Raw genomic sequence first — 21,733 nt, 5'->3', positions numbered from 1 at the left:
TTTTTCGTCATGATTGATGCTTAAGTTATTTCATTAGTAAAGCCAGTAAATTTTGCCCAGGCATCAGTTATAACACCCATGTTATTTGCAGTAACATTCTTCAGCTATACCTTTTGCTCTGCATATATGAAACATTTCAGTATGTACTTTACTGCCATCCATAGGTATGTCTATATCCTTCAGAAACACTTTTTCTTCTTCAAACTGTGCCCATGAAACTGTCACCTTGTCACTGTGTTTCACTATGACCATCATTTTAATCAGAACATCACTTTCTAAACCACCATGATGAAACTGGATTGGGTTTGGCATAATGGTTAAGGTCTTCTCATAAATACAAGATACAGGATTTGATTCTGACCTTTGCTTATTAGTTAGGCATAAAATGGCCCTTCAGGGCAGTTAGCCTAGTATTCAGCTATGAACTTATGAATTCCACTTCCCACATCTTTTTCATTCAAGTCCTTGCTTTTTTCAATATTATCTGATCATTACTCACACTGAAAAAGTCACCACACTAATGTTGTCCTTACTCCACATTTAGCAGTTTCTTGGAAGTTCCCTGGCCAAATTTCCCCTAGTAGCAGAAACAGCAGTTTGGGTCTCCCCTGAAATGTAGCCAGTAGCCTTGTGGGACTAACCTGATCAACAAAGGATAAATAAATAAAATAAAATAAAAGACACTCACAAATAACAACAGACTCAGCTTGCTGAATGTCTGAGATTTTCAGAATTGCAACTGCCTTCTAGCAGACCCCTGTTGATGTACAGGTAAACTCCAGAACCCAAATCACAGCAGCAGTTACTCATTTTGTCCTGTCTAGAAGATACTACATACCACGATTAATGGATAAAGCAGTTGGCCTACACAACTCCTTATTCAGTAGGCACTACCTGGAGTCTGTGCTACTGCCCACGACTCTGATTTTGATTGTATTCTTTTGCCATATCTCTCAGGCACTACCAGGCTGAGAAAAAGCTATCAATTTTTTTTTTCTTCCAGGAACTAGAAATTGAGATGCTGTATGTTTGCAGTAGTTCCTGTAATTTATGGCTCATTTGCTTATAGTTCAGTCATAATCTCTTTGCTGTCTATACTACTGGTGTTTCAGTACTGAAAACTACACTACCCAGATGTATGCCATGTCAGACTTGACTTTTTCAGGAATTGGATGATAATAAGTGGCACTTTTATGATTGGGTATGTGTGAAGGATAGTCCAAAAGAAAAGAGTGAGAATGGCATATTATTATACATGTTTTGTGTTCTGAGTGTATGGCCAGCAGTGATTATGTCCTTTCTGACTTTAAATAAGGGAGGCATCTTTACCAATGGTGAAAAATCAAGTGATGAGCGCATCAGTATGTAGTTTGGATGTCTGACACTTTTTGCACCCCAGTAAAATGAATTTATATTATTTTATTTACTTTGAATTTGTTAATAGGGTAGGGCACTAATCCCATTGGACCCATTTAAGCCTAAGCCAGGAGAAATAACAATTGTTACACTATAGTTGCATGACATTATATACAGAGTAAATGATAAAATGTAACATGTATGTTATATACAAAGTGAATATCATAGTTTGAAATAAAAGCAATAGATAAATGACTTTATATACAGAGTGAGTGAAAAAAGCACAATATGTACATGCTTTATATATATAATTGAAGTCAGAGTTGGCATTCTGAAAGTATCACAATCAAAAATAGTCAGAGCAAAGTATGTAAAAGAAGGGAATGAAAAGCTTAAGTTCTATTACTGGAGAGATAGTTGCATGTTCATAGAGTCTTGAAATGTGGTTTCATTTGTGAACAGAAAATGGGGTAAGAGGGATGATCTTTAAGAAAAGAAGGGAGAGATTCCCACAGTTTGGGACCATGGAATGAAAAAGCACGGTAGCCTGCTGCTTAAGTAGTCACATAAAACCTTTTATGTCACATACTGTCAACTATGCAAAATAGACAGAAATATTGTATTGTGTTCTCTCATCTTTTACAAAGCACTCTTTTGATAAAATGGGAATAGAAAAATAGTTCCTGAAACAGTGACTAGGTAGCAAGTTGAAATATATTATTTTGACCTATTGCATCAACTATAAGAAGTATATGCAGAGTGTGGCAGTTTTTTTGTAGGGGTGTAGGTTTTTAATTATTGGTGTTAAAGCAATCACTTAAATTATTTAGTAGGAAGGCTGCAAAGTATGTGCCTCTTTTAAAAGCTGAAGTTCTTTACTGTGGCTGTAATTTCTTTCACAGTCATCATGATGTAATATCAGATGTATATATAAAGTGTGGCTTTGTTATTTTTCTTTTGAGGGGTGGTAGGTAGGTAGGCTGTGTAAATAAAAGTAAATTAATCTATATGTCTTCCTTTTGGAAAGATCAGTGATGTGGCTTGTCATGTGGGGCTGTAGTGTCTGGGAGCAGCAAGTGGAAGTAGTATTTTATTGCTGCAATTTCAAGTTAATCACAATCAAATGTCAAAGATGCATGCAAAGTGTGTGTATTTGGAGGGCAGTAGAAGGTTAGGTAGACTGTGTATATGAAAGTAAATGCAGTTATAATATCCCTGTTAAACAGTCAATAATGGATTGTTGTGTTGGGGGATGTATGTGTGTTTGTGTCTTAGGGCAGAAAGTTGAAATACATTATTGTGGTTTTAATTTCTTTCACAGCACAATCACACATTAGAGGTGTAAAGAGAATCAATGGTTATTTTTGGGGAGGCACTGTGCTGTACGCAGTCTATGAAATGTAGACTTTGGCAGTTCTAATCACTATTAAAATAATCGTGATATGGCTTTTCAGGGAAGACTGTTCTTTATGTATTTCAGAGCAGCAAGTTGAAATACATTACTAAGGTCACTCTTTTCCTTGCTTATACCCAGACTTTAGAGGTATAACCATCAAAGTGATTAGATATCTGTTTTGCTTACTTGATTGAGGGGTATGCTACAGATGCCGAGCTGAATTTTTCCAAGCATCAGTTGCTTGAAGCACCAGACTCAGAGGAACACTACACTGATTGCTGTCTTCTATAAGAAACCGCTGATAACACACACTTGGAAATTGTATCAACAGTGATTACCTTCATTTGAGTAATTTCTTCATTCTTTGAGTGTGTGTGTGTGACCAAGGAGTTGGTAAGTTTAGGGGGTGGGGGGGGCTTGCACGCTGCAAATAACACAATTTACTTTTTTTGCACTTTGTTTCAGGCATGGTTTTCTGGTATTTCTTATGCTGAGTTTTGTCACCAAGTGTTTCATAGTAGAATTGGAATGAAGTGGGACAGTATTTGCCTACTTGCAGAGATTGAAAGTGGTTTCATGTCATGACTGAGAATTACACATCAACTGAAGAAACTGACTCTGAAATCAAGTTTCAACATTTCAAATGTGTAAAATTTTGAAACAAAAAGCATTTTTTCAGGGGAGCTTTGCAACCCACTAAAGTCAGGGACTGTGTCTCCCCTACCACTACTATGCCTGTATGCCAACTCTAAGATCACAGTGCTTTGTAGTATTACAAAAACTCCAATATACAACAGTCTTGTATTTAGTTGTAATTTTAAACTCAAATGTTGCAGTTTCAGTCCTCAGTATTGATGGGTAGTTATACAAAGCAGATATATTTTAGATAATGTTAATGTGGCATCCTCCAGTCCTTGCCAAGATTGACATATAACTTCCAAACCAAAAAAATTACAACTCTGCTTACACTATAAATCTTGATCTGTGGCTAGTATTGGAATAAATTCATTATCAGATATTTTATTTGAGCCAGGTATATACTACAAAGTACTGTGCTAACTTCTAAGCTTGACACAATCCTTTTTTGGTATGCTTGTGATATCTGTATCTTGTGATGAACTTTCGAGTGCTTTATTTTAATATGCTCTTGTTCTGGTGACAGAAGTCCATTTTCTCCAGGCTGTATTTGCATACATTATATCTACAATGAGTTAGAGCCTCTGGGCTTTACCTCTCATTATTGCTTATGGAAGAATATTGCCAAAAAGGCTAATCACCCAAACAAGCTATATGTTGTACCAACACTGTGAAGACAGGAGTACTTTGATTGTTAAACTGAGTACTTTGCACAACTATTTTCAGCTTATCCAGCAGAAAGAATATGATAATTTAGAGTGGTTCTTTTATGTTGCTAATTTCTGCATTTCTGTGACTTCAGCCAAGTACTAAATTTGGAAGTAGATACCAAACTCAAATCTGCTGTGAATTATTTCCCCCAGTCATACAGATATGGAGAAAGTGTGGGGAAGATTATTACTTGCTTTTTTTACTCTGTATTATGTCAGATACAATGTCTTATGCCAGTTTTGTTTTAATAACCCTTTTACAATACTGGCATATAGATGACTACAGGATTGTTTGTCTCAAATGTTATCTTTGGGCTTACAGTTTCCAAGTTAGCCAAACAGCTGATGATTTTGGAAGAAGAGAAGACGAATCTGAAAAATATATCATCAGAGCAGGAAAAGGAGATAGAAGCCTTACACTGCAAATATGAACAACTGAGAGCTGACCAGGATAAGCAAATGCCAGTTGCTGAACATACCAGAATAATGGAGGAAATGAAAAGGTATGAACTGTTTTTTTTGGTATGTAGTTGGACTTATTATGAAGTGCTTTTTAAATGTCATTAGTTAGTTCCTTTGGCCTAGAGACAGGGCTTCAGTCAGTGGCACTGGGGACTTTAATTTGGAAATGAGACAGAGCTATCATTTGTAAGAACATGATGTAGTAGCTACAGGCCTGCTGTTATTTGCAAGAGAGTAGGTGTAACATATACTGCTATTTCTGCCATTCCAAATCTACATCTCTGGCCACTACTCAAAATTCTCATTCAGTTGCCTTTTTTTCCAAAGAATATCTGAAAGCCTTCCCCAGGAAAAATATTTCCATTTGGTAGAGTTACATCTCAGTTTTTCCAGAAGAGTCCAGTGAAATTCTTAGAGATATGATTGGGTTGTAGTGAGAGGGAACCTGATGGTCAGTGGAGAGTAGGGGAGGGCAGTACTGTGTTGCTTCATGCTCCTGACTTGCCTAGACAAAACAGAACACATAGCGGTAATACGTTGTAGTTTGCAGAATATGAGGAACATCTTTAGCATGCATTGCTTTAAAATGTCCATTTCAGAATGATAGATTTTGTACTACATTTATTTCAGACTAATTAGTGTTATCCTGACTGTGTTCATTGAGTCTGATATCATAGAGATATTTGAGGAGGATGTTGTTTTCTATAAGGGTAGTATTTTGTTCCTACTGACCGAAAGTCTTTGGTGGAGGCTGAGGGCTGTAACTCAGAAAAACAAGTAATGAAATGCTTCAGATCATCCACAGTGGATGGTATAGCCTTGGAAGCAGTTGCATCAACTTCACTGTGCACCATGTGAAGAAGTGAGGGTTAAGGATAGGATGAGTTATAAGCCTCCATATTTGCATCTTAGTATATTGACGGGGCTATGGGTCATCTTTGCCATCTAGCAACTTGTAGAGTGGCACCAAACAGTTAAAAGTTTAGAAACTTTGTTCAGTCCTTTAACAGACAGATTGTATACTGTCTGTCAATCTGTCTTGCTGCTTTTGAAGTTAGTTTTAAAAGATAGGACAGTTTGACAGCTAGGCAGTTTCGAAACTATTAAGTGACTGAAGTTGCTTAATTAGTCAGCTTATAATCTGCCAAGCTTTTTCTTTAAATGTTCAATGGGGTCACCAAATTCCCTTGCTTCACCTCTTCAAGATGGCTCTGTATCATGATGCCTCTGTAAGCTCCCTGTTAAGACAAAAATGCAATCTGAGTACATGAGAATAACTTAGGCCACCATATATATATATATATATATATATATATATATATATATATGTACACACCAGAAGAGAATGTCCATCTAATCGAACCTTACTTTGCCATGATGAAAACAGTGAAACTTTTTTTGCCGAGTAAACTAATAACTAAAATAAAAATGCAGGGTAGTGAAATGAAAATGAGACTTCACCATCTGTCTGTTAAACAGAGAAAATTTTAATGAAGGGGTAGTGGAAATTATTCTGGAGTTATTAAGGAAGAGAGAAATTTCTTCCGAAAATATAGCTAAGGAGTGGGACAAGATTAAAGTGAAGTTTAAAAATAGGGCAGAAATAAAAGAAAATGAGATATGGATTTAGAAGTAACAAGAACTATACAGAGAGACTGACAAAGGTTAAAGCACTGCAAAATTGGGGGAATCTCAAAGAACAAGAGGCAAAACTACTGCAGAGTGCTAAAGAGAAAATAAGGGACTACCTCAATAATATGCATGAGTTTAGAAAGATTGTTGTTAGGCAACTGTTTTCTGATAACTCCAGAGCACAAAAGCTTTTAGCACAACAGCTCAGGTAACAAAGGTAGAAGGGGTTGATGTTCATCGTGTTACACTGCTGCAGTCATCACACTTGGGTTATCCTGCCATCAGGCGGTCCTGCAGTCGGCCAGAGTTCCAAAGTCTTGGTCCGGCGTCGGTTGCTGTCGCCTCCTCCCTGATGTCAGTGCGACAGGGGTATATAAGATGCAGCCGACGCCCTTTTCTTCAGTCTTTCTTGCCACGCGGTGCCCGAAGCAGAAGCAGTTTGCAAGTGCCGATCGGCCGACTCCTGAGATTTTCATTCCGAATCCAGAACCAAAGTCTTCTAAAAAAGCTAAGTACCCCGTTGGGGAAACTTTTTCTTGCCTCAGACCGATGTCAGTAAAAGTTAATAATTGTATTTCTTGTGGGAAGCAAATACCTCATAAGGATTTCCACTCCTATTGTATTCCATGCCTAGGCCCTGACCACAACGTCACTGGTTGTCAGTTTTGTGTTAGGTTTAACAAGCGCACTATTAAACGTTGGTTTGATTTTGCCCGACATTATTTTGGTAGAAAATTAAATTCCACCATGCCATCGGAAATTCTGATGACCGCAATGCATAAAAAGTGCAAGGACAAGGACAGGCATCCGAGGCCCAAAACTGACGATGAGGCCTCTTCTAGGTCAGTCCTGGTTCTCTGGTTTTCAACGAGGTGCCTACGCAGCCCCTGACGACCGCTTCCACAGAACCACAAACTGCCTTCAACTCCCACGTGGAGCTGGCTGGGCCTTCGGATGCACTAGGTCTTCAGCTTACCAATCCTAAACCTACAAAGGGAACCGAAGTAGCTGAGCAATCCACAGCTACAGAGAGTGTTTTCAGACCTACCCAGATAACCATTAAACCCTCTGCTAAGTCTAAGCCCCCCATAAAAGCAAAAAAACAGACACAACTCTCTTCAGGACAGGCTTGCATGCCAAAGAAACAAATGCTTAGAATGGCCGAGGACCTAATCACCCTGATCAGGGGGTCCCATCCCCCTCCAGATAAAAGACCCAGACAGGATGCAGACTATGAATCTTCTGATCAGGTGTCCATTTCCTCAGACTCTTCCTCGGACCTAGGATATTCTTTACCCCCTTATGAGGATTCTGATGCTGAGGAATCAATTCCATCAGCCTCTCTACTTGAGGACTACTCCTTTGGGGAGACCTTACATACCATGAGGGAGCAATTCCATTGGGAAGGCCAGGATTACTCAGAATCCAAGAAAAGGCTCAGAGACTTCCTTCTATTGCCTCAACACAGACCCTTTGCTATCCCATCAGTTTTAGACTTTGTGGATGATGTGTACACTGAATCCAGTTTGAACCCTGACTCCTTACCCCCAGCCCTATTTAAACTGGATAGATATTACAGAATCCCTGACTCTCACAAATTTCTGTACAAAAGCCCTGTAGCTGACCCTGAAACTATTTCTCAGGGACCCAAAGGGATTAAGGCCTCATCAGCAAAAAAACCCAGTTCCCTCTGACAGAGATTCCAGAGCATTAGACAGATGGGGAAAGAAGGTGTATACGTCTGCAACTTTAGCAATGAGAGCTTTGAATTGCCAGTTTCACATGCTAAAATATCAGTAATTTTTAATGTCTCAGTTGAAACAAAAGATGCTTCCAGATTCAGATCCTCCTAACTTAAAAGAAATACAGGATTTATTGCATGCAGCAGAACAAGTGGGAAAACATACTTTGCAATGTGGGTTTGATTCCTTAGAGACCTCCTGTAGAGCAGCAGTTACAGGCTCTGTCATTAGAAGGCATGCTTGGTTAAAGGAACATACGTTACCAGATCATGTTAAGATCAAACTATTGGATGCACCTTTGCAGAGGGATGTGCTGTTTGGAGTTAAGGCAGAGGAGGTATTAAAGAAGATGGAGGATAAGGCAAAATCTATGCAAACGGTGAAAGATTTCTTACAGGTTCAGCCTCCTCGTTTTAGCAGAAATTGGTCAACAAAGAATTGGTCCTTTCCAGTCACAGATAGACCTCAAAGGGGCAGATACAGACATCCAAGAGGTAGAGGTCAGACACAAGGCCCTTACAAGCCTCGTCAATGGGGCACACCAGGCCAGAAAGAAGAGGAAGACAGGCCTCAACCTTATAAAAAACAGCCTCAATGACTTTCCACTGCAGCTGCCAAACATCTCTCTCTTGGCAGCTCCCTTAGGAGGAAAACTGGCACTTTTATATCACAACTGGTATTGCATCACCAAAGACAAATGGGTTCTCAACATTGTATCTCAAGGTTACAGGTTCCATTTTCATACCCTGCCAAGGCTAAAAGGAATGCCAAATCTGCCACCAAATCAATGGGCAGAGGCTCAGAAACAAATTACAGCACTCATGGACATGAGAGCTATTCAAAAGGTACCACCACAGGAACAAGGACAAGGATTTTACTCAAGACTCTTTCTGGTTCCCAGAAAGGAAAAAGCCTGGAGATCCATTCTGGACCTTTCTACACTAAACACTTACCTGGATGTTCCGAACTCAAGATGTTGACACTACAGCAGCTTCTTCCCATGCTGGGCAAGAAAGCTTGGCTCGTGACTTTGGACCTCAAAGAGGCATACCTGCATGTCCCTATCAGACAAAACTGCAGAAGATACCTCAGATTTCTAGCTGGTTCAATGCACTATCAATTCTCTGCACTGCCCTTTGGCTTATCTACTGTGCCCAGGGTCTTCACAAAGTGCCTGGCACCAGTAATTGCATTTTGCAGGCAAAAAGGAATTCAAATTTATCCATACCTGGATGATTGCCTGATTCAAGTAGAGAGCAAGGACATTCTACTAAAGCATCTGGCTTATGTAAAAAAGTTATTAAGTTGCCTGGGGTACACAGTAAATGAAAAGAAATCAAAACTAGTGCCCTCACAACAGATAATATTCCTGGGTGCCAGCTTGAACACAACGGCCCAGATGGCTTATCTCACGCCAGACAAGCAAGGACAACTGACTCAATATTTTCATTTAATGGCAACAAAGACCCAACTCCCTCCAAGAAAAATTCTGCAGGCCTTGGGCTACATGGCATCATGCATACTACTAATTCCATATGCCAGACTGCATATGAGGAAACTACAAATGTACCTAAAGAGCGTATGGTCTCAACACTGTCAAAGTTTGGAAACAGTTATACCACTAATTCCCTGCCTACAACAGGAGTTTCGATGGTGGGCACAAGCTTGCCACCTCAACAAGGGACAGCTTTTCACTCAACCCACAGCCAGGCAGACACTGACAACAGATGCATTGGATTATGCCTGGGGAGGACACATGGCAGGAAAATTTATCCAGGGCGAGTGGCCCACAGAGCAAAGACATCTCCACATCAATCAAAAAGAGATGCTAGCTGTACAAAATGCTATTATAGCTTTCAAGGACCTATTGCATCCAGGACAATTGCTACTAAAGACAGACAACACCACAGTTATGTGGTACATAAACAAGCAAGGGGGCACACACTCCTACCCCCTCTGCAGACGGCCATGACCTTGTGGAACACAGCTCTCAACTACCAAGTTCATCTGCAAGCACAATACCTGCCAGGAGAGGAAAAACACACTGGCAGACGACCTAAGCAGAAACATTATGGACCCACATGAATGGGAACTGAACCCACAAATATTCAGAATGATAACACAACAATGGTGGAACCCAGACATAGATCTGTTTGCTTCCCCAAACAACTGCCAATTACAGAAATTCTGCACAAGGAGCTACCATCCACAAGCATGGAAAGTGGATGCCCTCTCATTCAGCTGGAAAAAACTACAAGTATATGCTTCCCCACCTTTACCTCTCCTTCCAAAGGTACTCATAAAAGCCAGGCAGGAAGAGTCAAGAATGATCCTGATTGCATCAGACTGGCCACGCCAGCACTGGTACCCAATCTTAAAGAACCTAGCACAAGAGCCACCTTGGATTTTGCCTCAAATCCCACAACAATCAGATACTTCACAGCCAGCTTAAGACCTTAAATCTAGCTACATGGAAAATTCCTTAGTCAAGCAAGCAATGCCTCTCTCCAAAGCTGTTATGGATGTCATCCTGGAGGCCAGAAGGCCTAGCACTAGGAAAGCGTACTCAGATAAATGGAAGATATTCTGTGCCTGGAACCAAGCGGACAACCTTGACCCTCTTGTCCCAAACATTCCTCAGATACTACAATACTTAACTGAGATGCTGGACAAGGGCCTCTCTTTTTCATCCATCAAGATCCACGCCTCAGCTATCTCTGCTCATTACAACATGGATCCACCAATTTTCACTAATCCTTTGCTCAGACAATACCTCAGAGGGGCTAAAAACATAAGACCGCCCCATAGAGCACCTACACCAACTTGGGACCTCAACTTTGTTTTGGAAAAATTAACTTTACCTCCTTTTGAGCCAGCTAGCACAGCAGAATTAAAGTACATCTCTTGGAAAACTGCTCTGCTACTGGCAATAACATCAGCACGAAGAGTATCAGAATTACAGGCACTAATGGCAGTGGAACCTTTCCTCATCTTCCACCAGGACAGGGTGTCTTTAAGAACTAACCCTACGTTTATGCCAAAGGTGGTATCAAGTGTGGCTGTAAACCAAACTATTCACTTGCCAACTTTTTATCCAAAACCACAGAACAAAGGGGAGAGACTACTACATTCTTTGGGCATTCACAGACAGTTACGCTTCTACTTGGACAAAACCAAAGCTTTCAGAAAATCCGAGCAATTATTGGTAGCATACGTTGCAGGAGCACAGGGAAAAGCCATTTCAAAACAGACTATTTCAAAATGGATAGGACACTGTATACATTTCTGCTATACCCACCATGGGAAACCTGTACCTAGCAGCATTAGGCCTCACTCCACCAGGGCAACAGCCACTTCAACTGCCTACCTCAGAGGAGTACCTACCAAGGATATTTTGGAAGCAGCAACATGGAGTTCTGTGCATACCTTCACCAAACATTACCATTTGCCTTTATACTCCAAATCCAGAGCTGGCTTCACCACTGATGTACTGCAGGGCCTTATAGCCACCCATAATGCCTTATAGATCTAGCCTCCCTACCTCAGCTTTGGGATTCCACCCAAGTGTGATGACTGCAGCAGTGTAACACGAACATAGTACAGTTTTGTACCTACCATAAATGTAGATGTTCGAGTGTAAACACTGCTGCAGTCCAGGTTACCCTCCCTCCTTCCCCTCTTACTTTCTGAAACTTACCTAGGGCATCTACCCTTTGATACCTCTGGGGAGTATTTGCTGGTAATTAAAAATGGCTGTTTGCTTTTCTTTTGTATTTTTTACTAGCAGTTTGAATTGCCTACCTATTTGGGGGCACCTGACATCTGGGGCAAGAAAAACTGATGAAAATGGCATCCGCTGCATCTTATATACCCCTGTCGCACTGACGTCAGGGAGGAGGCGACAGCAACCGACGCCAGACCAAGACTTTGGAACTATGGCCGACTGCGGGACCACCTGACAGCAGGATAACCGAAGTGTGATGATTGCAGCAGTGTTTACACTCGAACATCTACATTTATGGTAGGTACAAAACTGTACTTTTCCAAGCTTAGGGAGCCTATAACAAGGAACATAACCAGAGATCCTGTAGTGGTATTAGAAATATTTTGGAAATTTTATGAAAATCTGTATAAAGCAGGGAAATGTAGAAATCAAGAGAGTACAAATGGAAATATTTATGGAAGAATTAAATATGTCAAGCTTAAAGGTGGATGAGTCTCAATTACTAACAGGGTAGGATGGGATGATTTACAAATGGTGATGAATAACTGATCTAAAGGAAATTTTCCTGGAATAGATGGTACTCCTGTGGAAGTCTGGAAGCTACAAGGGAAGAAAGTGATAACGTTCTGCAATTTTTTAACAATATTTTAAAAAGAGGAGAAACACCAACATCCGGGAAGAAAGCTATGGTGGCTGTAATACCTAAAGATGGTAAAGACTCATCAGACCTAGCTTCATATTGGCCCATTTTGATTCTAAACCATGATTATAAAGTGTTTGTCTATAATGACTTAAACAATGACAAAGGTGATGTTGAAATTGATAGATTTGGATCAAATGTGGTTTTATGGAGGGAAGTCAAACATTTGGCAACATTAATAAAACAGTGATGATCCAGAGGGAAGCAGAATTAAAGAAAATATCACTGTTGTTGGTGGGTCTTGATGCAGAAAAAAAGATTTGACAGAGTAAGCTGGGATTTTATGAGTAGGGCAATGGCAGCATTTTGTCATAAAATTATACGGTTGATTAGGAGGATATATGAGGGATTTCAGGCAAAAATTAAAAAGTGGGGGTTCTCTGATAAGTTCTGTTTGAGCAGTGGAACCAAGCAGGGTTGTCCTCTTTCCCCTTTGTTATATTTAGAACCGCTAACAAAGAATATAAGGAACTCAGAAATTCAAGGATAGAATTGGTACGGTAATAAAGAAAAGTTGGCTTTATTTGTAGATGATATTATTTTCTACCTGATAAAACAAGAAAAAGACATTTCAGTGTTGTGGAACATTCTGGGACAGTTTCAAGTCTTTTTGGGATACAAAATTAATGAAGATAAAACAGAGGCAATAGCTCTAAACTATGTACCCACAAATGAAATGGTTCAGCAGCACTCACATTTATGGGGACACAGTAAAATGGAATACTTAGGAGTATGGATTAAAAAGGATTATGTTATGGCAGCTAAGGATATGTGTAAAGAGATTAAATAAGAGATGATACAAAAACTGAGAAACTGGAAGCTCTGTTTTATGGATACCTCTGATTTTTTGCAGTTTAATCAGCTCATTTAAGTATCTGTTAAAAGCTTCATCCATGTTTTCCAGCCATTTGTTATTTGAGTTGACATACTACTACAGTGTTTCATTTATTTGAATCATCAATGTGCACATCTGACTTATGAATTCCATTAATCTAGAGGAAAAATGTCTCATACCAAAGCTGGAGCTTGAACTGCTTCCTCCTGAACAGCTACATGATTCTTCATAGCCAGGGTTTTTTCCTGACTTCTTGTGATTAATTTTCTTTCATGTTCTCTATTTTTTTTTCTTTGATGGCATAAAGGCAATGCAGTTACTATCCAGTAACTGAAATTTACTCAAAAAGACAGCTTCACTGTCTCTATTTTCTGAGGTTTTTTTTCACACTGGGAGAGATGAAATGAAGCTGTTACTCAGCAAGCAGCCATCTTAGTAGTCATCTTTCTGCGTGTTAATCATAAAGTCACTTTTAATTGCACTCTCCATCTTATTTGCTAACAAGGAAACATTAAGTGCTGCTGGCCATTTAGTGTAAAACAAATCCTTGCAAAGTTTAGACATTTTAGTTAATTTTCTTTGCACATGCATAGGTCTGTCAACTCATTTACACCTAACTGTACTTGTACTAATGAGGAATGAATTAGCTCTATTTCCAAACTAAACAACAGTCACCTGTAGATAACAAAGAGAAGAACTTAAATTCTATGAACGCATAATGTGCAATCATTCTAATGTCCAAGTATTTATTTTATTGAAGATTTCATATCCTTATGTTCATAGGAGATTGCTAGGCTAACAGTTTAAGAGTCATGACAAGCCAAGCCATTATTACTCTAATTTTACCCGATTTTTGATCCCTAAGGACTAGATGATGGCTTAGGCTTGTGCCTGTGCTTTTGAGTATTTTACAGGCTGCCTCTGTCCATAAGGGACATGTGCACCACCCCCAGGAGTGAATTTACGATTCTCCATTCATTAATCCAAACTGCATTTGAAGAGGGTCAGGGAGGGGCTCTGCTTTACATGAATAGGAAGCCTGTTCCAGAAAGGGGTAATCTCTGAGATACATATTTGTCCCTCCAGCATGGTCTGTTCATGTCACAAACCAGGTTTAGATCCCTGGATTGGGTGACTCTCGGGCAGTTTGTATTGCAAATGCGTAACAGTTCAGTCAGGGCTGGATTTCTGAATACCTTGTACGCTAAGCTTAGATCACCCCTTAATAGTTGGTAGGAGACAGAGTAAAGGATAAGGTTTTTAGTCTGTACACATAGGCCATGTTGTTTACACCTTGTATCTTGTGTAAGGAGTCTGCTCCAGCTGTTGCAAGTGCCTTGTCAACTACATTCCTAAAGGTACATTGTATTCGATTATTGGTCTGATGAGGGCCAAATACAATGGGCCTGTAACTTCCTTGGATCTGGATGACCTCTCAACCTGGAAACATCAAAAATCTGGACAAAGGCCCATGAAAAATAGGTACAAATCTGTACGCTGATTAACATACAGTTTGCATACATACTTATGTAACCCCGCCCACTTCAATGAAATTGTGGGATATCAACTTTCAAACACAAACTAAAGAGCAGACAACCAAATTATTATGGCCCAAGAGACCCAGACCCTGTAGTAAATGGTAACCATTTTCTTTTAAATGTGTAGCAATGATGTTCACTGGGAAGGGAGAATCTGATGAACCTTAAGATTTTGTTTTCGGTGACTTGCAATATGTGGGTTTTATGGTAAAAGTAGGGCATTTAATGGTAGGCAATATTCTAATCTTAGCAAAATAATATTATAGTTTGCTAGGACCCCCAAAAGTCATTCTTCATGGCCTACTGATTAGAGGTGTACCTGCAGTTTGTGCCACCCGGGGCTGTCTTTGACTTTGCCGCCCTTCCCCCCTCACAAAATCATAGTCAAATGGGGCCTCCCAATATACAGCCATTCCAATGTCCCATTACTTGGCTATTTCACCCCATTTACTGGAAACACTGTAATGTGCATACTGCTTTACTTCTACGATGATTTGAATTTAATTTAAAAGTTTTATTTTACATTTTACAGCACAAGCACTAATAGACATCTGCTAAACAAAGCAATGCAGTCTCACACTTAAAATAGACTTAGCATTAAAACTTCTCTGTTGTTGAAACTCACATTCATTGAAACAGCATTGAAACCTACAGTCAAATAAAATACATCTGGCCAGTGGCAGATAAAGATTATCTTTGGGCTGTTTTCAAATCATAGGCCCCTTGCATACAAAACATACATGTGGTCTTTGATACACCAACACCTTCCCGATTGTATTAAATTATATTCCTTGTATAATACAGTACAGTTGTTAGAGGGTGTTTTAAATGTATTGTTTTGAACATTTTTCCAGTAAACAATAAAACGCATTCAGCAATAATGACAAAACTGCCTAATTCAGAACATTTCCATCATAAGTCTACTTAAACTTCTACACTCCACCGGTATCAGTAAATATGCACAGTCTCTGCAGAAGTAAAGGTCATCCAACTAATTCCACATTAAAGAGATCTGTAACTAATGAAAAGGTTACTGCTAGGAAACAACTTTACATTTCATTGTTTCATCTACAAATAAAGTGCCTGTTGCCCTTGAGGAATAAATTACCTACGTTACATTAAAAAATTATAAGTTAGTAGTATTGCTGTTAACTGATTGGATATGTCCTAGATGTATCATTATTTAAACAAGAGCAGCAGTTACTGTAGTATGTCTGAGGAAGCAGAGAGGATTCTGTGAAAGCGCTCACATGTTTTATATTTTTACTATTTTGTATTAAAGTGTTGTTTTGCCATGTGTATTCCAACGAGTTGTTGGCTTTTTTGGAATAATTCCCTTGTTTGCTTCTTTACATTAATGAGAGAATTTTTGCTCTGTTGTGCACATGCTGTCTTACTTCTAGACAGGATTTTCTTTGTCTTGTTGTACAACCTATTTATACCATGGATCCACTAGGGTGGCTTGTTTTTGCAGTTTGTCCTAGGCTTATTTTGTTCTGGTGCCACCATTTCTATGCAGTTGTTTATATGATTGTGCATGACTTTTGTTTACTGCTCTGCATAGGCTTTTGTGTTTTCTGGGTTTGGGGGAGCTTGGAAACTAGCTATGCTGTCACTTAATAGGAAGAAGTTTGCCTTAGAAAAGTTGCTAAACATTTTGTTTCAAGGGAGACCACTTTGTGATTCGATCTAACCAGTGATGATATCACACTTGGGGGAGGGTAATGCTCTCCCATATTTATGAGTACAAAGTCTCTAGAATATTTGTATCCCTAGTGGGAGTGCAGGCTAGGTGCTCCAGGAATTTGCATTGACAAAGACTAAAAGTCTTTGAGCCTGCATGTTAGTGGTCAAATATGCTTCCCAGTTAATGGAGAGGTAGTCAAAATCACCCATGAATATGGTACTGGCCTGAATGGTAAGTTATTCTAGTAAATTCTGGTATGATGTACGAGTTTCCTGGTTCATGGTGGCAGACCTGTAGCTAGCAAGGATATGGTAATGGATTTTTGTTATGAATAGTTGGACATGGAGTAACTCAATTATGTCATATACTGTTTAACCAGCGTCGAAGTGTGCTTATTCTTTATGTAAATGGATATATCTACACTTTTTGCCATTTCATGTGCAGTGGGTGGTTGGAACATCTGAAAGGCATTATAGCCATGCACTGCTGGGAGTTATTTCAGTAACTGCACAGATGTCAGCATTCCCCAGGGTAAGGTGAGCTTCCAGACAGTGCAGTTTTTTTGTTGAAGACTAATACCTTTAGCTTTCCTGAGTAGATTTTGCTGCATTGGAAGGTTTGTCTGTTTGGCAATGCCTAAAAAAATGCAGTGCTGGGGTGGATAATGTTTTGGCCAATATCCGAAAGGCTAGTGGTGAAGGGTGAAGGCCATCCCTGGCAAAGCAGCTTGGCCTGTCAATCATGTTCTCCCAGGCTGAAAAGTATTGGACTCCTTTGGAATGTCACCAGTAGCTAAGCCAGTTATTAAAGTCGATCTTTTTCTGCTGGTGCTGTGTCATCACCCTTAGAGATGGTAGAATGCTGCTTAGTGCTAGGCTTATACCTGCTTGTGACACATATTCTGAGAGGTCACTCATGTCTCTCTTCATATAGTCCAGGGAACCTTCTCCTTATGTAGCCTGGTGAGAGGGGCATCGTTGTGTCTCACAAAGGAGTGGATCTGTGTCTGGTCCTTTGTAAGTGTGGTGAGTGTTATGTGGGTGTTGCTGACAACCTGTTTGGCATTTTTGTGTCTGTATGCAAGAGTCTTGCCTCCAGTGATATTGTGTAACTGCATGTCTCACATACTGTACTCATCTGTTTCAGAATTAAGTGGTTGTCAGTGTACATAAGGCAATTGCTACATTGTCTCAAGATGCCCATATCCACCATGCTAGATGCAGAGATAGCAGGAAAGTGCCTATCCATGGTTGCAGGTTCTTAATATGTACTTCACCAGGGAAAAGAATGTGGGGGTGTTTGCAACTGAATGAGGGATGGGTGCCTACTTAGTGTAATCTACAGCTGACCTATCTGGAGATGCTGCGCAGCTTGCAAACCAGTTGCTATTTGAGCAGTGATGGTTCTGAGTGCTGTAATAATGTAATCTATAGCTAACTAAATGTGTCAGTGCTGCGCAGTACGCAAACTAGTTGCTCCTTGAGGAACACGGTACTGTGGAAAATTTCAGAGATTGTTTTTATAGGGAAATAACTTTTAGTGATTGCATATATATACAGGGCACCACTAGCCACTACTGTGCAAAGCAAACACAAGGCTTATATAAAAGCAGGAAAAAAAGTTTTAGTATGCACACAGGCCAATCAGGCAAGCACACACTAAGCTTTCAATCAGTAATTCACAGCTAGTGTAGGTGAAATCAGCCCTTTTGTGGCACAACAGAGCAAACCTAGCCATCATAATGTGAAATGTCTGGTTTGGAGCCCAGGTGTTAGTGAACCACAAAAGTAGATACCTAAAAGAACTGAAAGCAGCAGATACAGTGTATTTAGAGTACTACAAATGCAGAACAGCAGCTCTTACAGCAGTGGAAACTCTAAGCAGGTGCAGGAAAAATAATAAGTAGCACAAAAATCTTCAAGAATGAAATGAAAACAAACAGTACAAGTGCAAAATAATACTTAATTTTCTTTTTCTTGCCAAGGATAGCTTCAGATGCAAGCAAAATCTCTCAAACTCTCTGGTGTCTTCACCTAACGATGAGCAGCTCTGGGTAATTGAGCTCAGTGTTTTCTCCTGATGAAACCCTTCAGGATTTTATAGTTTTTCATCTACAGTTTGGGTTGTTGCAATCAATTTTTGCATTTAGAAAGTGTTAAAGTTTTTCAGAATAATAAATTAGCACAGTAATCTACATAGGCAAACAAAATTCATTATTAACTATGTACATTATTCTAGCAGCCATCCACAGTTTCTAAAACATAACAGCATTAAAAGTCAGATTATCAGTCTGCCAGGCTGTCAGATGGGCTAGTTGGAGCACCTCTTACAGGAAAGATGTTATTAAAAAGAGATTAAGATAGCTATTTTAACTAAAATGGCTAGCAGAAAAAAAAGGAATTGTCTGTTTGACATTTCAATATTTCTAATTTGTATGCATCACTTGAAGCTATTGGCAGTGATTTTGTTTTTGCCATGTCTTCATTATAGTGTAGACAGTCCTGAAATTAAAAAAAAAAAGTCTTGTTAGTCGGTTTTTAACATCAGTAAAAGTACTGAGTAGTGCTATAGCCTTTGTTTCCAACTGAGTTAATAACTTGAAGAATTTACGAGAACATAAGGCTAGATTCAGTGATAAGAATTTTATGAACAGAAGGCAAGGTTCTTTGGATTGTGGCTTCTGTTTGTGCTTTCATTTTATTCATGACAGTCTTTACATTCATGAAATCAACAGGACATTAAGGATAGATGGTCATTATTACTGCAGCATAAGTAGTTTTCATTTCTAAGTGTTTGAACTATGAAGCAGTTTACATAGGCAAGATAGTTTGTAAACTTTCATGGAGTTTACAAATGTTATGCCATTAAGACTACTAATGCTCTTTAAGAGCACACATTGACAATGTCTCACTTTCAAGATTTTTTTTGTGTTTATTTATTTATGTATTTGTATTTATTTATTTATTTTATTTAGAAAATGGCAACTTAGATGTCAGGGATGGTGATGTTAGTAACTTTCGGAAGCAGCAGTAACAAGGTTGGCAGCTGCTTCTGAATGCATGTCATCCCACATCTGAATACCAGATGTTTAGGTGACCATTATCAGTGTATTTATTTTTAGAATTTATGCGGTGGTGTGATTATACTATTTAAATGTTTATATTTGGAATATTATTTATTCTGATGAAATATTTTATTAACTACAGTCAAAAAATGTTTACGGTTATGAGTAAAAGAGTGGTATATTCTATGCTTCATTTTTTGCAAGCACATAAATGTAAAATAAATGCTTCCGTTTGAACATGTTTAATAATGTTTTGCTTATTTTTTTAAATTGAATAATTTCTTTTTACATTTAAGCAACTTAATCATGATACTGAGTATTGCAAATTCAGTATCATGGTTAAGTTGCATTCTAGAAGTACACTGTGTGTGGTCTGTCTTTGAGGCACTCTGGACATTGGTATACAGACTAATGGCTATTCAAGTGACATTTGAACGAAGAGCAAATAGCATTGACAGTGTAAATTAGTTGATTCCGTTTCAAATGTTGCTCCAAATGAGGTCAGACTTGCCTATAGCTCCAAGGACTCAGAAAGTGGCCTCCCGGTGACTGGAGATCTGGCCATAAAGAATTTTCTTTGAGTACAGAAGCAATCAGTGGATAGCCAAGTTGCCATGAAGAAAGCATGGATAGTGCTGGGTGAGAGGATGCTCCTCCTTAATAAAAAGAGGTGCTCACTCTGTTATACGTGTGTCCAGATGATATACCTAGAAAGATATTTAAATCAGCTCTGGAGAGATCTAGAGTGGTAGCAGAGACTTTCAAAGTGCCAGGATGCAAAGTAACATTCTTGAAAGTGTTACTGGTACCTCATGCAAATATGTTTAGGAAAAACAGAATATGTTCATCATACTGATCACTGCTGCAGTAGCATTATGGCACCTTCCATGTGTCCAAACTGCTAAGCAGCTCAAGCTGAGCTGATCAACAGACAAGTTTGAGCACCAAACCCTTCAGAGCTTTACTGCTGCCGAAGAATATGCTCCTCTAAAGCTTTTGAGAATCAATGGGCAGCTTGTGCCTTGATAACACTTTCCTATTCAGGAAAATTATTTTAAAGATAGCAGTTTTTTGTTTTAGTGGACTGTCATAAGACTGAATTGTACTTTTAAACAAGAGCAGTTTTTTTCTGTCAGTTTAAAACTTGTTTAATGTAACAGAAAACTGTTTTCTTGTTGAGAAGTTGTGTTTATTTTACTTTTTGGTGCTGGCAAAGTGTTTTAAAGTGCTTTTTACTGTGTTTGTTTTTGAAAAAAGTGACTTTAAAAGACTTCGTTTTTATCGGCATTTGCTGCTTGTCTTCCCAAGGAAAGAGGCACCATTTTCAGCTTGACTGTGGAACACACTACAGCTGATCCTTTTTCCATATGCAAAAAAAAAAAAAGGTTAAGCAAACAACCTTTGCTACCCCAGAAGGTTAGCAATTGTCTCAACCACAGGTGGGTGACTCTGCTGTGGCCATTTGTTGAATTCAGACCACTCACTTTTACTGTACAGTCCCTATGGGTCAGAGGTTAGTCATATCCACTGTGGTTGTTGAGGTCCCCTCAGTGGGCAATGGAGAGCCACTTTTGTCAGTCCTGAGAGAGGGAACAGTAAAAGCTTCCATACTGTGTCAGAATGCTATGCCCACCCATGGGGAAGCTACTGCTGCCATTAATCACACTGCTGGCCCATTTTTCCTGTTAAAAAAAGCAGAAAAATAAGCATGTATCTACTCCTCCTTAGACAGGGGTAGTTTACTGGGTCTGGCTCAGGGTTTAATTCAGACTGTTGATCCTTCTTGTAAAGTAGTTTCTGGTAAAAGAAAGAGGGATACCTCTTTTCCTGAAGAGTTTCAAGATTCTCTGTTTTAGAGGAGGTGTGCATTACTGCCTGCAATTTTCCTGCCACTAAAAAGGCAGATAGGATGTGTAAAGTTCCTGAGTCTTTTAAATTTTTATACACACTTCCCAAACCTGACCCAGCAATCGCTTTAGTTAACCCCACTGCTGCTAAACACTTTGATCTGATGTTGTCTTTTCCATATGGGTTCAACCTGTGGGGTATCAGATCTGACTCTGATACAAGACTGGCCATTTCCAAAGACTTCAGCCACCAAGCTTTGCCTACTCTACCCATAGTACTTGCTCTCTACAGTGTTACCCCACATCTCATTTGCTGCCTTCCAGCATAGCAGCTAGATCTTGAGCTCAGCTGGGTGCTTTTTTGCATGCTGTTGAACACTTTTCTTCCCCTTTTCCTCTACCCT

General features: G+C 39.3%; 1 protein-coding gene across 3 annotated transcripts in view; it reads left to right on the top strand.

Annotated features, from left to right (window-relative positions):
• Positions 1-21,733, top strand: part of CEP89 (centrosomal protein 89) — a 1,387,439-nt gene that overhangs the window by 1,160,791 nt on the left and 204,915 nt on the right. For all 3 annotated transcript variants that reach the window (XM_044081875.1, XM_044081874.1, XM_044081873.1), the window contains one exon: positions 4,421-4,601. In XM_044081875.1, coding sequence (XP_043937810.1) covers positions 4,421-4,601 — 181 coding nt within the window. The remainder of the gene's footprint in view (positions 1-4,420; positions 4,602-21,733) is intronic.

The sequence above is a fragment of the Protopterus annectens genome, chromosome 8.part1 (genome assembly GCF_019279795.1).
Source record: "Protopterus annectens isolate FY-2018-M chromosome 8.part1, PAN1.0, whole genome shotgun sequence".
NCBI lineage: Eukaryota > Metazoa > Chordata > Ceratodontiformes > Protopteridae > Protopterus > Protopterus annectens.
This window is presented reverse-complemented; position numbering and strand designations above follow the sequence as displayed.